The following is a 12768-nucleotide window of genomic DNA, read 5'->3' on the forward strand; positions in this document are numbered from 1 at the left end:
AACTACTAATGTCGTTGATAAAAAGAATAAAAAATAACGGTCCCAATATACTACCCTGAGGTACACCAGAAGTGGCAACAAAAGCCCTGGAGGATACACAATCAATATTAAAAACACCTTGCCTGTTAAATAAATAAGAGGCAATCCATAGCAGAAACGAGGAATGAAAGCCAAGAGAAGCTAACTTTCCTAATAAAACTCTATGAGAAACTCTATCAAAAGCTTTAGAGAAATCTGTGTAGATGCAATCCACTTGAAACCCAGCAGAAAATGACTCTATACAATATTCACTATAGACAGCAAGATTAGAAACAGTTGACCTGCCAGCGACAGATCCATGTGGATAGGGAGAAATGAGAGATTTAACAGCAAAACTTAGCTTTGCATTGACGGCATGCTCAAAAATCTTGGAAATAGTAGACAGCTTGGATATGGGCCTGTAGTTGCGGATATCGTTCTTGTTACCACTTTTAAAGACGATGGAAGTTATTTTCCAATCATTAATGAACGTCCCAGAAGACAAGGATTTATTGAAGATCAGTCTTAACGGATATATTAAAGCTGGACAGCACTATAGGGCACAAGCCATCAGCATCAGACCGATAGGAGGATTTTAATTTATTAGTGGCTTTACTAATATCGTCAGAAGAGAGACATAGCGATCCAAAGTTAACAGCACAGTCATGACTCTCCGGAAATTCAAATATTTGATTATTATTATCTTCTGGGTCAAAATTCGATTTGAAAAACTCCGCAAATAAATTGACTGTTTCAGTTGGAGAATTCGCAGGATTGTCATCGATTGCAAAATGTATCGAATTAGTTACTTCTTGGCGATAGACGATTAAATAATCAGAAAACTGCTGGCAGGGTTTTGTAATGTAATTTATACATAAAAATATATGTATTTATAATTTTTAAAAACAAAAAAAAAATGTTCCGGTGTTAGCTGCAATGCAATGAATTTTGAATTTTTTTGTTACGTAAATACTGTATTAATTGTATTTATAAGTTATTGCGTTGCACTATATTTTCTTTAATGTACCCACTAAATATTTGTGAAATCATAAATACTGAAGTGTTAATTTGAAAATAGAATAAACATAACTATCCTTTTTCTGTGTGAAAAACATTCAAATTACGTTTAAAATCGCCGCGATGGGGATTTCGTGTTGGGGATTTTGATTATGGGATTTTGATTTTGGGGATTTTGATTTGGGGATTTAGATTTTGAGGATAAAGGGGGTAACCCCTACAACATGCGTCAGTAGGGTTCTCAAAGTATCGCCTCCCTGCGTTTGCGAACTGAGAGTTTGCCATCATGATTTACGGCAACCACTTCGCCTTCCATTTATATTCAAAATAGCTGCACAAATAATTTCCAAGTGCGTGTGCATTCAAACTTTTCTATATTTTTTTTTTCACATGGAACTCAAAATGATTTTTAATTATACAACTTAGGTCACTAGAAGTACAAAAACAAAAAAGATATTTTTCAGTGATGAATGTGTGCAAATTATGTATGTATGTGTTTAATAAGAATTTAATGATAATAATTTTTGTTTAAATTAATGCATGCACTTGTGTTTATTACGTTCGTAGATCCTTGAATGCAATTCGAAATTACACCTTGTGAGTGTGTGCATGTAAATGGATGTACATTCGCACAGATTTCTTATAATATAAACAAATAAATTCAACACCTACAAAAATATTTTTCAGTTGATATGAAAATTGCAATAACTTATAAGTCAGTTTTAATTTTAAAAATGTGCAAATTGATATACAAAAGTAGGTATGTAAGTATGTTTTATGTAGTACATAGGCTTTTCTGCCATATTTAATAACATAATTATAGTTATTTTAAAATTTATGAGTTTTGGCAGAATGCCATCGTTGCATTTTCACGGCGTGTAGAAATTGCATTTTGTAAGTGGAAGAGGCTTTTTCGACAACTTTCCCATTAAAGCATTAAATTTTTTTAATTGCTGTGGGAGTTGAAAAATACCTGCAATTCTAAAAATATATTCAGTTTTTATTACCAGAATTTTGTTTTAATGCAACATTTTCAGAAAATTGGGTCTGAAATCTAAACACAATAGTTCACTGTTTCAATTCCTGGTTTTTCTTCATGACGGCTACTTTTGATAGGAATCTAGCTAACTGACAATACAAAAACGTTAACATGGCAGTCAAATCGGCTCTTTATTTTTCACTGAAATTATTGGAATCAAACTGAACCATGACACAATCATTGTGAATAAGATCCACAAAAAAACCAGTCAGGTAAAGTCAGAAGTACAACAACAAATATTTACCCTCATAATCCGGTCATGAATTTTAAACTAGTAGGGAGGGAAGAACGGAAATAATAAGGAGAAAAGCGGGAAGACTTACGGAAGAATGAAAGCGATAGGGAAATTTAATGAGCATATTAAGTTAAACTGGAAATACAGAAAGTTGAGAAAATAAGAGATGGAGAGAGTTAGACAGAGAAGATGCAGATGGATAAAGAAAGAAAGTCAACACAATGTCTGTCGTATTTGATCATACGGCTGGGAGTATTTTATGTTTATCTAAACTTTTCCGGGGTTAGACAGAGCTGTTTAAATATAGTTCTGATAAGCCAAAGTTTGTTTTTTTTGTAGTAAGGTAAATCTGTAAGTTCTTATTTGTTAAAGCATTGTTGCTGTAAAATTTCTGCCACTATGTATTTTTACACCATCCACCTCTTACTGCCCAATGAGCCTACATAAACACTTGGTTTACATAGAAAAATGCCGGTCTTTGGGACCATATACCGTCAATGCCGAGTCTTCATACTACGAGCCTACCAGATAATCACCCCTACTTTATGATATTGTTCCAGATCGTTGATCGTCTCATTCACGTCCGCAGTATCTTTCAATACTCCTTGGCTGTGGACAATGTGATTCTCTGAAGATCCAGCCATTCAGTTCCGTTGACTTAAACTTTTCCAGTTCCTCTCAGGAAAAGAAAACAAACCTTCCCACAAAAGGAAAAATACCAGACGCGTTATATTTCTACACATTACTTCATAAATCAGAAAAGGCAATAACGTAGTATTTTTTTATGATACTGAAAAAATCAATGCTGCAGAAAAGTCAAGAAGCAAAACTTAAATTTATGAGGGCGAGGATTGTCAAATGCGACTTAATTTGTAATATTAACTTCGCCTATCTGGTTTATTGCAACATAAAACTGAACACAAAATTGTACACTATATTAGATACAATATGACAAAGCGACTAAACTTTTTTTTGTTGATGGGAGTAAGTAACCTATCATAACTCTCATCAGCTGATTTATCTTCAAAGTTGGAGCTACAAATAAATAAATATTTAAATATTTTTTTAAAATTTTTCCAAAAATGATTTTTTGATACAGTTCGGTATGGTAGAGGCTATCAAATCAACTATGAAGAACATTAACATCTATAACAAAAGTAAGCCTAATTATGCTGAATTTACTTAATATGAATTCACTAAAAATTAAAATAATTTTTTGCCTGCCACTAAAAATTTTCTCATGTCACTAAGCATGTTTGCACTCTAAGCCAACCACACATGTCAGAACAATATGAGAACGTTTTTTTAGATTAGATGATTTGCCATACAAAAATTTTGCTTATATTGCTTATATAAAAGTTTTTTGTTGAAAAACAACGCTTTATATTTAAAAAAAAAAGTCAAAAAAAGACTTGCTCAGGACATGGAAAAACGTAATGATTTTTCGCCATAGAATTTTTTCTTCAATTTTGAGGAAAAATAAAAAAAACTGTCGGAATGTAAGTTTAGAATCTGAAAAATTGCATACGCTTTGATTTTGGCATTTTAGGTTAAAACTCAATTTTAAAGGTTACTTTAAATGTCACAATATATTGCATGTGAGTGTGATGAGATACTTAAAGCCAAATATCGCAAATATTAAGTATTCGCAAATGTCTCGCTTCCTAGCGCTTACTCGCGTTTTGCGCTAAGTATGAAGGTAAGCACCATGAAAGTATCCATAAGTATACCCTGGGATATTTTTGCGTACACTCATTTATACAACATTTCTGAGTTACAAAAAGCACACGGCGCGATATACCTCCAAGGAGATTAAGGCTGTACTTGGCTTTAAATTTACGTCGTACTACTTTTTTTTTTATTTTAACTAAAGGTTAATACCGACTGTGGACGGCATCTACTAGCAGATAAATTTTCGCTGAGAAGCTTTTCATGGCAGAAATATGCACTCTTCCCGTGCCTTGAGCTCAGGACCTTCGGTGTTGTAAGCATTTCCCGCTAATATTACGCCACAGCGGCTTTGAATTTACTTAAATTAGGTACATGATTCAAGGTTCGATTCGAGCTCAAGGTCAGAACAATAATTTAATTTCTAATGATAATTATTGTTATTTTTTAATTTTAAATTTTTCTATAAGTGAAAAATTGTATTTTGTTTTTGGAATAGTAAGTGGACAATTTTTCAGACAACCTGCCATAGCTGCGCAGATAGATCCATTTCGAAAGGTGCTAAGTAGGGTGGTTACAAGGTATATGGTGAATTTTAATTTTTGTTCTATCTTTTGGGGCACCCTCCTAAAATATGCTAATAGATAAGAAAATGATTATTGCAAAGTTTCAGGCCATTCCGATAATGCTAAAAGGCGCCTCATTGAGGTCAAATTTAGGAAAAACAGCGATTTTTTCAAAAAAAAAATTTTGTGTTTCGTAAGTAAAAGTGAAACCATTTATGCAAGGAACTTGACTCGTATACCATTGAATATTGTAATGTCCATAGACGTTTGCATGGAAATTAAAAATTGGGGATATCCACTATCACCTGATCTGATAAATGCTAAAACTGCTAAAAATAGTCGTTTTATAAAAATTTTATCAATCAAGCAAATGCGATCAAAATCAATACAGATAAAATTACCTATCGAAAGGTGTATGAGTCAAGTTCCTGGCATAAATGGTTTCACATAAACTGACGAAACACAAAAATTTTTTTCTGAAAAATCGCTCTTTTTCCTAACTTTGACCTCAATGAGGCAAGTGTTAACATTATCAGATTGGCCTAAAACTGTGTATGTAGTATTTTCTAATCTATTGGCATAATTTAGGGGGTGCCCCAGCGGAAAATCTAAAATTTATTTCTTGTGGCCACCCTAGTGCTAAGCCTTCAGCGGTGGTTTGTTTAACTGGCAAATTTGCTACTTCTATTCCTTCGTACCAACTACATTTTTTTCAGTGTTGCACCATCTGTTGCAAATCACTGATAATGATGGATTTGTTTATTGTCAATTACTTTGTTTGACATTCCCAAGTACTCATGGTTTATTAACAATTGTTTTTGTTTTTATCGGCCTAATGATAAATGATTCAAGGTTCGATTCGAGCTCAGCTATTTTAAACACACTGTTTTACACTACGGAAAGCATATGTCTCGCTGCATGTCAAGCAGCAAGCTGCATGGTTTGACATGATTTGCAGTATTGGGTAACATAAAACCAAAACAATCACGAAAAAGCACAAATGCCAAATAGGATAAAACTTTTCAGTCATTCCTTTTTAACTAATTTAAAATATAAAATTTATACTCAAGACAATTTTTTTTAAACAAAAGTAATTTTTGTAGCCAAAAATCAGCTTTTAGTAAACATCGTTCAAAATTTTACTTAAGTCGCTGCATTGCCAGGGCAATATAGCTGCACATGTATTTTGGTCTTTAGACTACGCTAAACACAAGTTTCGCTGCTGTCGTGTAGTGCGCTATATGACCAATTCAATCCAAATTTGGCTGCGTAAAACCAATGAAAACAGGTAGAAATGTATAACTACATATGTTTCTACAAAGTCGAACAGCAGCAGCAGAACCAGCAGTGCTCCAGACGAAGTTCTGCACCTCTTTTTTCGCTTTATGTATTTTTTGTTATTTTTACGCATTCTGAAACTTTGTTTTAATGGGTAGGTTTTTTTTTTTAATTTTACATCACTGAAATGAGTTTGTTATCATAACAACAAAAAGTGTTTTTTTTTTTTTAGTTAAATTGTCAGTGTAATTAAATTTTTTAGAACATTGTTAAATGATTATCACAATCGAAATAGGAGAAGTGAGATAGCAAGACGTTGTATTTCATTTGTTAGGATTTGGCTTACCAGTTGTGAATTTTTTGTCTAAACAAACCAGAATAGAAAAATGTATATTGCAGAATTGTTGTGAATTGCAGTTTCTTCAAACAAATATTAGGGTAACGTCTTTCTCAAACATCAGCTAATAAATTTTAAATTTTGCAGATCGAACGCGAGAAAGCCGATCTCAGCGTGCAAGTCATCCAGATGTCCGAACGTCTTGAGGAGGCTGAAGGTGGCGCAGAACATCAGGTAGGTAGAACAAATGAATTGAAGTCATCCAACACCAAAAACCCGCTCTAATTTTTGGCCTTTAGTTCGAAGCAAATCGCAAACGTGATGCTGAATTGTTGAAGCTGCGCAAAATGCTTGAGGATGTGCATCTCGAATCCGAAGAAATGGCAATTCTTTTAAAGAAGAAGCATAACGAAATTATTACAGATTTCCAAGAACAAGTGGAACTCTTAATGAAAGCGAAAAATAGGTAAGTGGTTTGGTGCATGAAGAATTAAATAATCATAATTCACATAACAATAATCACGCCTACCCCAAAGCTTAACAAAATCAAAAAATCAGCGTGGGAAATGTGCTTAAAAATAATAAATTGCTTGTTAGTTGCAAAATATACCGTTAACTGTTGCAAAAGAACATCTTTTTCGTGGTCGAGGTTCAACTTTGAATGTTTCCAATCTTAGCTGTCAATGACCATTTAGAATATATGAAATTGCAGCTCAAATGAACTTGGCACTAATAACCCAGTTACTGTGGAGGTCTGTGCGACCCCGTTTTGACCATTCGCGAAATTTTGTTAAATACGAATGTCAGCAAATTTATATGTGAAATGTTTACACATGTAATTGAAAACGTTGCACATTTGTATGCGGAAGTTTTTACTTTTATATAAAGTAAATAATAAATTTAGTGCATTAAGCAATGTACAGTGGGTCAAAACTGGCAGATTTGTTGCAGTTATTTATTTGATGTATAATTTACATGAAGTGTTGCGAGCCACCATTTCGCTGATATTATTTGGGAGCGTATAAAATATTCATCAGTAAAATATAAACTTTTACATATATTAAAAATACATTTCTATGCATTAGACCCTTTCAAGTTTTTTTTTCTCGCCAAAAAACTCGAATGGCTTATTTTGTTGTAACCAATGGACTGTTCCATATTTTTACCTTAGTTGTTGTTGTGATTAATGGAGCTTATCGGCTGGTTAATTAGAGCAAGAAAGGGTTTTTTTTCCTAGGCAGTTCCATGATTTTGTCTGCCTTCATCAGGGGTGTTGTTTAGTTTGACATTAGTTTGATCATAAAACAAATAAATTTGTATGTATTTTGATATGAACCACTTTCATTTTTATGTCTTTTAAAACTCTCAAACGAATGGTTAATTTGAATAATAAATGTTATGTATAGAACCAAATGCTTTTAAAAATGGCCACCTCATTTGTTCGAAGAATGTTAAGAGAATTAATATTGCGGCTGTCTGTTATAAAACCCATATCTCAGCAAAAAGGGGAAAGAGAAGAGAGGGTGTGGGGTTTGGAGAGCTCCTTATATTACATATTTAAAAAAGAACTTTCAATTTGGTTATGTTTTGTATCTTTAGCAGCAGTGAGTCTTGCGGAAGGTTTTGTGCAGCGTTGCTGGCATTACAATTCTTAGCCGAATATAAGTCCATTAAGCTCCGGCACTAAAACCTTCGTGTGCTACCTTCGCTGCAATATAACTTGATACACCTCACCTAAGTCGACTTTTAGAATACCGACACAGATCCCGCCAAGACGCATTTCAGACAATATCCATTTAATATTCTATAATAATTGAACATAGATTTAATGGCGAAAATAATGTTCATACCTGGTCGAGTATTTTACAGTACTTCGGGATTGTGTATGTTTGAATTGTGCGTGTATTTTAACCTATAATGAATAGGTTGTTTTGGTAAAAAACTGCAAAGTATTAAGTTGTAAAATAAAACGAAAAATGCATAAATTTTTTTTAGACGGTGTTTTTTCGAATGGGGGCAGTCCAGATAGTGTGGTTCTTTTTTCAATGAGAGGCATTCTACAAAATAAGCTAAGTCTCATCTTATTCTTCTTGTAGCAGTGCGATCACTCAAAAATTGTCATGTGGAGACACATTACATCATCCAATATGCACGGTCCGCACTACACCATGGATTAGGAGGTGAGCAGTTTTTGGTCACCGAAATCCCGCCGCTCTCATATGAAGCTAATCGGCGTATATGCAGGCCTTAAACCGGTCAGCCCTACAGTCGGGCGCTATGGAGTTCGGTCCTCACACCAACAACAAGGTGCCCACAATAGTGAGGGTATATCGGTGTTGATTCGGGATAAGTAACAGTTTATCCTATTACAGTATTCAGATCGCCGTCTCCCTGAGGTCTGCTTTCTTCAGATACACGCTTAAAAATTATTTAGTTTCAAAATGATTGGGAGCAGCTTAATATCGTATAGTCATATACACATACGAATATAGCACATAGCAGGATCAGCATATGTATGTATGTATGCACAGTATATAAATTGCGAAAAGTGTTCCTTCAAATCTCATATTTCCAAAATCCAAAAATAAAACAACGGTGTCGCAGTGATTTTCAAGGCTATCTTGACACACACACTCACAGAGACTCAACCATAGGGTGATGCTGAGTGGGAGAAGGCGCTGCTCACAGAGTTTGCGCTCTATTTAATAAATCACATTCAAGCACAATTGATCTGAACTTTTGCATTTGCATTTCATATTTTTTTTAGCAAATTGCAGATATGCAAATATTTTAGAAATTTCAAATTTCCTAAAAATTAAAAACGAGTTTTTAATGTAATTTTATTCCATTATTTTTATTATTTTTATCTGTGCATGTGTGTATACAAGTGTGCTAATGCAACACGCTTTCACCTGTGGACTTGCGCATTTTTATTCCCAAAATTTCAAATATTAAGAAGCTTATAACAAATACACTATTCGACCCGCTCCCACTACCAGTTTATTACACATGCAATGACGTGCCTTCCCACATCCGACACAACAAAAGCTTTTGCCAATACAAAAAAAGCACCTTTCGCACCGGCCAAAAAGGCTACTCAATTAAAACTCAAAGCAAATTTTTTCTCAATTTTGTTGCATTTTTTTGTTGTTTTCGTTTTTCAAACAAAAGTATTTGAATATGCATACGAGTAGAATGATGGAATATGTACATATGTTCAAAATTATTTTTAGAAAATTTTGAATTTTTCTTATACATTTTTTCTTGCAGCTCACGTCGCCACCTTTTTTGCCACACGGCCCACTCGTTCACAGGCTGGTGGTTGCTGATTGTTTGTGGCTCACTACTGCCAGTTTTTTTCCGCTCATCCTCTCCGTACTGACGATCCAAATATGTCTTTGATTTAGCAATATTTTGTATGTGTTATTGTTGTGGTCTCTTTTTGACATATTCACCTCTATGGAAATTCGATACTTTTTTCTAAATGGCAGACAAATCGTAAATCGAATGATAAAATCTATGAAACGCAACACAATTTTCGACCGTACGTTAGATTAAAATTAAGGTCTCAACTATGCCATAATTTTGACAAAATTTTGCAACACAAAATTATGCCGGTGACGAATAGAGCTGCCACAGCGTGGAAGATATACTTTTTCTAAAATTAGTTAGACATCTATGTATGTATCTACATACTGCTGAGTGGAATATCACATTATCTCGGCTGTCCATCCCGAAATGTCATATCTCAGAATATTTAGGAAAATCTCGCTATCTCAGGATTCTAAAAACGCCTCACCTCAAACTTCTGTTAAAGAATTTTTTTTAAAACACCCTTGTTAAGTTCAAAACACAATGAATTTTAGTTCATATAGGGGGTTTTTGAATAGAACTCTTATGTGGGGTGTTCTTCAAACAAATTCTGAAAGATGGAGTTTTCAAAAGTTTTTGAGATAAAACGTTTTGGAAAACAGCCGCTACGTTCAAGCCCCTCATATCAAAAGTTATTGAATCGATGCAGAAAGATAACAATCGAAAGAAGAACTATTCCCAGAGGAGAGGGGAATAATTCAACAAATAATACATAAGTAACCATCCCAAAAACAGTGAATGAAATTAATCATAGCTGCTAATCATTCTATTAAGGATCATATCTCTATCATCAATATCTCTCACTGCAGATGTGATATACTGCTTTCTCGTGATCTATACTACGTCACTTTTGTCGTATAGCAGATTACGTAGTTTTACGTAACTATATGTATGTATTTCGAGTATTTTTCGAGTATTTCGAGACTATCTCAGAAACAGAATAGTCCAAATGAAATACAAAACCTATCTCATTTATGGCTGGCGAAGAAGTGCCACGTCGACAAAACGTGTGAGTGAACTTTGAAGCATCTCGAATTATCCTGATATATATCCTTTATTTTCCTTTAAAAAACACTGCGACGTTCCCGAATTATCCCAAAACCCATCAAAAATGATCGAGAAGACTATGCGAAGTTATCGCGAAATAGGCTTCATTTCGGCCCCAAAATAGTCCCTAGAGATCCAGAAAATATCTTAAGACAGTCCCTTTAAGAATCCATAAATGATCCCTCTATAATTCCAAAAAGATAACATATACTATCCCAAAATGTGGTTGGATATAATCTCGAAAAGATCTCAAAATGGTCCTGAAAAATTTTTATTACTATCCTCGGTTGGGTAGCTCGAAAATTATTCGAATACCAGATTATCCGAACCCAATGATCCTGAAATAATACCAGAGCCTTAAAACAATGCACAGTTTCAGTTGCAAATTATCCCCAACTGATCTTGAAATCAATCGCGACATAGGCTCCAAAGAACCCGGAATGATTGAGATCATTATTATGAGAAAGTTATCCCGACAGCCCGTTAATAGCTTCGAAGCTATCCGAACGCCGAAAGCAGTTCCAAAATTATCCTTAAAAGTTCCTGGAGTGATCACGAAAAAGTACCGAAATGGGCCGAAAACAGTTCCAAAATCATAGGGCAATAACTGCATAGCTAAGAATGTTAAAATATATGTTATCGATAAAATGTATACATCCATAAAATCTTTGATCCTAGTAGCCTAAGCTGCTCCAAGTTACGGCGCTTACTAAATATGTCCACAATCGGTTGGGTAGTTTCGGAGAACACATGACACAAACATTTGAAATAAGATTACTTTACATGGACATATACACTTGTTGAAGTAAAGTCTTGGCTTCAATGTGCTGTATTTAAGCTAAACTGCAATCTATATATTCCATTTTTTAACTCACTGAGCTAGTGGCATATTCCTTAACCCGTAGTTGATCTTTCAGCTTTACCTAGACTATGCAGCGCACACTGAGAAAGCTTTTTTATGGATATTTTCAGTGATAGTCCACCTGTGCACATCAATTTATTTTCATATTATCAGTGGAAATATGCATAAAAAAGCTTTTTGAAAATATGTAAAAATTTGGAATAGCAGTCGGTTCTCTGAAAGATTTTGTATCTATAGGTTGATACAAAACTAGGCTCGATTAATAAAATTTTTCTAGCAAATCACCGCTGTTCGTCCAGCCAGCTATTAGCGCTTCCATCGCCATATTGCTACTGCATAAGTATTCAACATAAATTCAATGATATTATTTTTCTAACTCAGCGGTTTACAAAATTTACTTAACATTTTCTTTCTTCATTCCACTTTTTCGCTACCTGTTTCATACCAACATTTAGGGCTGAGAAGGAGAAATCTAAATTCCAAGCCGAAATCTACGAATACCTCTCTCAAATCGAGTCCTTTAACAAGGAGAGAATCGTGACCAACAAACATGTCGAAAGGCTGGAAGTAACAATCTCCGAATTGAATGTCAAAATCGAAGAATTGAATCGCACTGTTATTGACATCACATCACACAAGACCCGCCTCTCGCAAGAAAACATTGAATTGATCAAAGACGTCCAAGATCTCAAGTCCCAACTAGACAGTGTCTCATATTCCAAGAGTCAAGTCATCTCACAATTGGAAGATGCACGCCGTCGTTTGGAAGATGAAGACCGTCGTCGTTCAATGTTGGAATCTTCCCTTCATCAAGTTGAAAGTGAATTGGAATCGACTCGCCTTCAACTCGAAGAAGAATCGGAAGCACGTATTGACTTGGAACGTCAGTTGGTCAAAGCCAATGGTGATGCTATTTCTTGGCAAAACAAATACCAGACTGAGGCAGCAGCACGCGCTGAAGAGGTCGAATCTATCCGTCGTAAATACCAGGCACGCATCACTGAACTTGAGGAATATGTTGAGACATTGGTTGTTAAGGTCAATAATTTGGAGAAACAAAAGACTCGTTTGGCCAGCGAAGTTGAAGTGCTCATCATTGATTTGGAGAAATCGAACAATACTTGCCGCGAATTAACCAAGACCGTTAACACATTGGAAAAGCACAATATTGAATTGAAGAGCCGTCTCGATGAAACAATCTTAATGTATGAGAATAGTCAACGTGATTTGAAGAACAAGCATGCTGAATTACAACGTACCGTTCACGAATTGGACAAAGTAAAGGATGATAACAACCAATTGGCTCGTGAGAACAAGAAATTAGGAGGT

General features: G+C 34.7%; 1 protein-coding gene across 1 annotated transcript in view; it reads left to right on the forward strand.

Moving 5' to 3' along the window:
* Prm (Paramyosin) overlaps positions 1-12768 on the forward strand; it is a 47967-nt gene that overhangs the window by 20252 nt on the left and 14947 nt on the right. Inside the window, exons 3-5 of the mRNA XM_067790436.1 lie at positions 6306-6392; positions 6458-6624; positions 11895-12766. Of these exons, the coding sequence (XP_067646537.1) occupies positions 6306-6392; positions 6458-6624; positions 11895-12766 (1126 nt within the window). The remainder of the gene's footprint in view (positions 1-6305; positions 6393-6457; positions 6625-11894; positions 12767-12768) is intronic.

This window comes from Eurosta solidaginis, chromosome 5, assembly GCF_040869045.1.
Source record: "Eurosta solidaginis isolate ZX-2024a chromosome 5, ASM4086904v1, whole genome shotgun sequence".
NCBI classification, from domain to species: domain Eukaryota; kingdom Metazoa; phylum Arthropoda; class Insecta; order Diptera; family Tephritidae; genus Eurosta; species Eurosta solidaginis.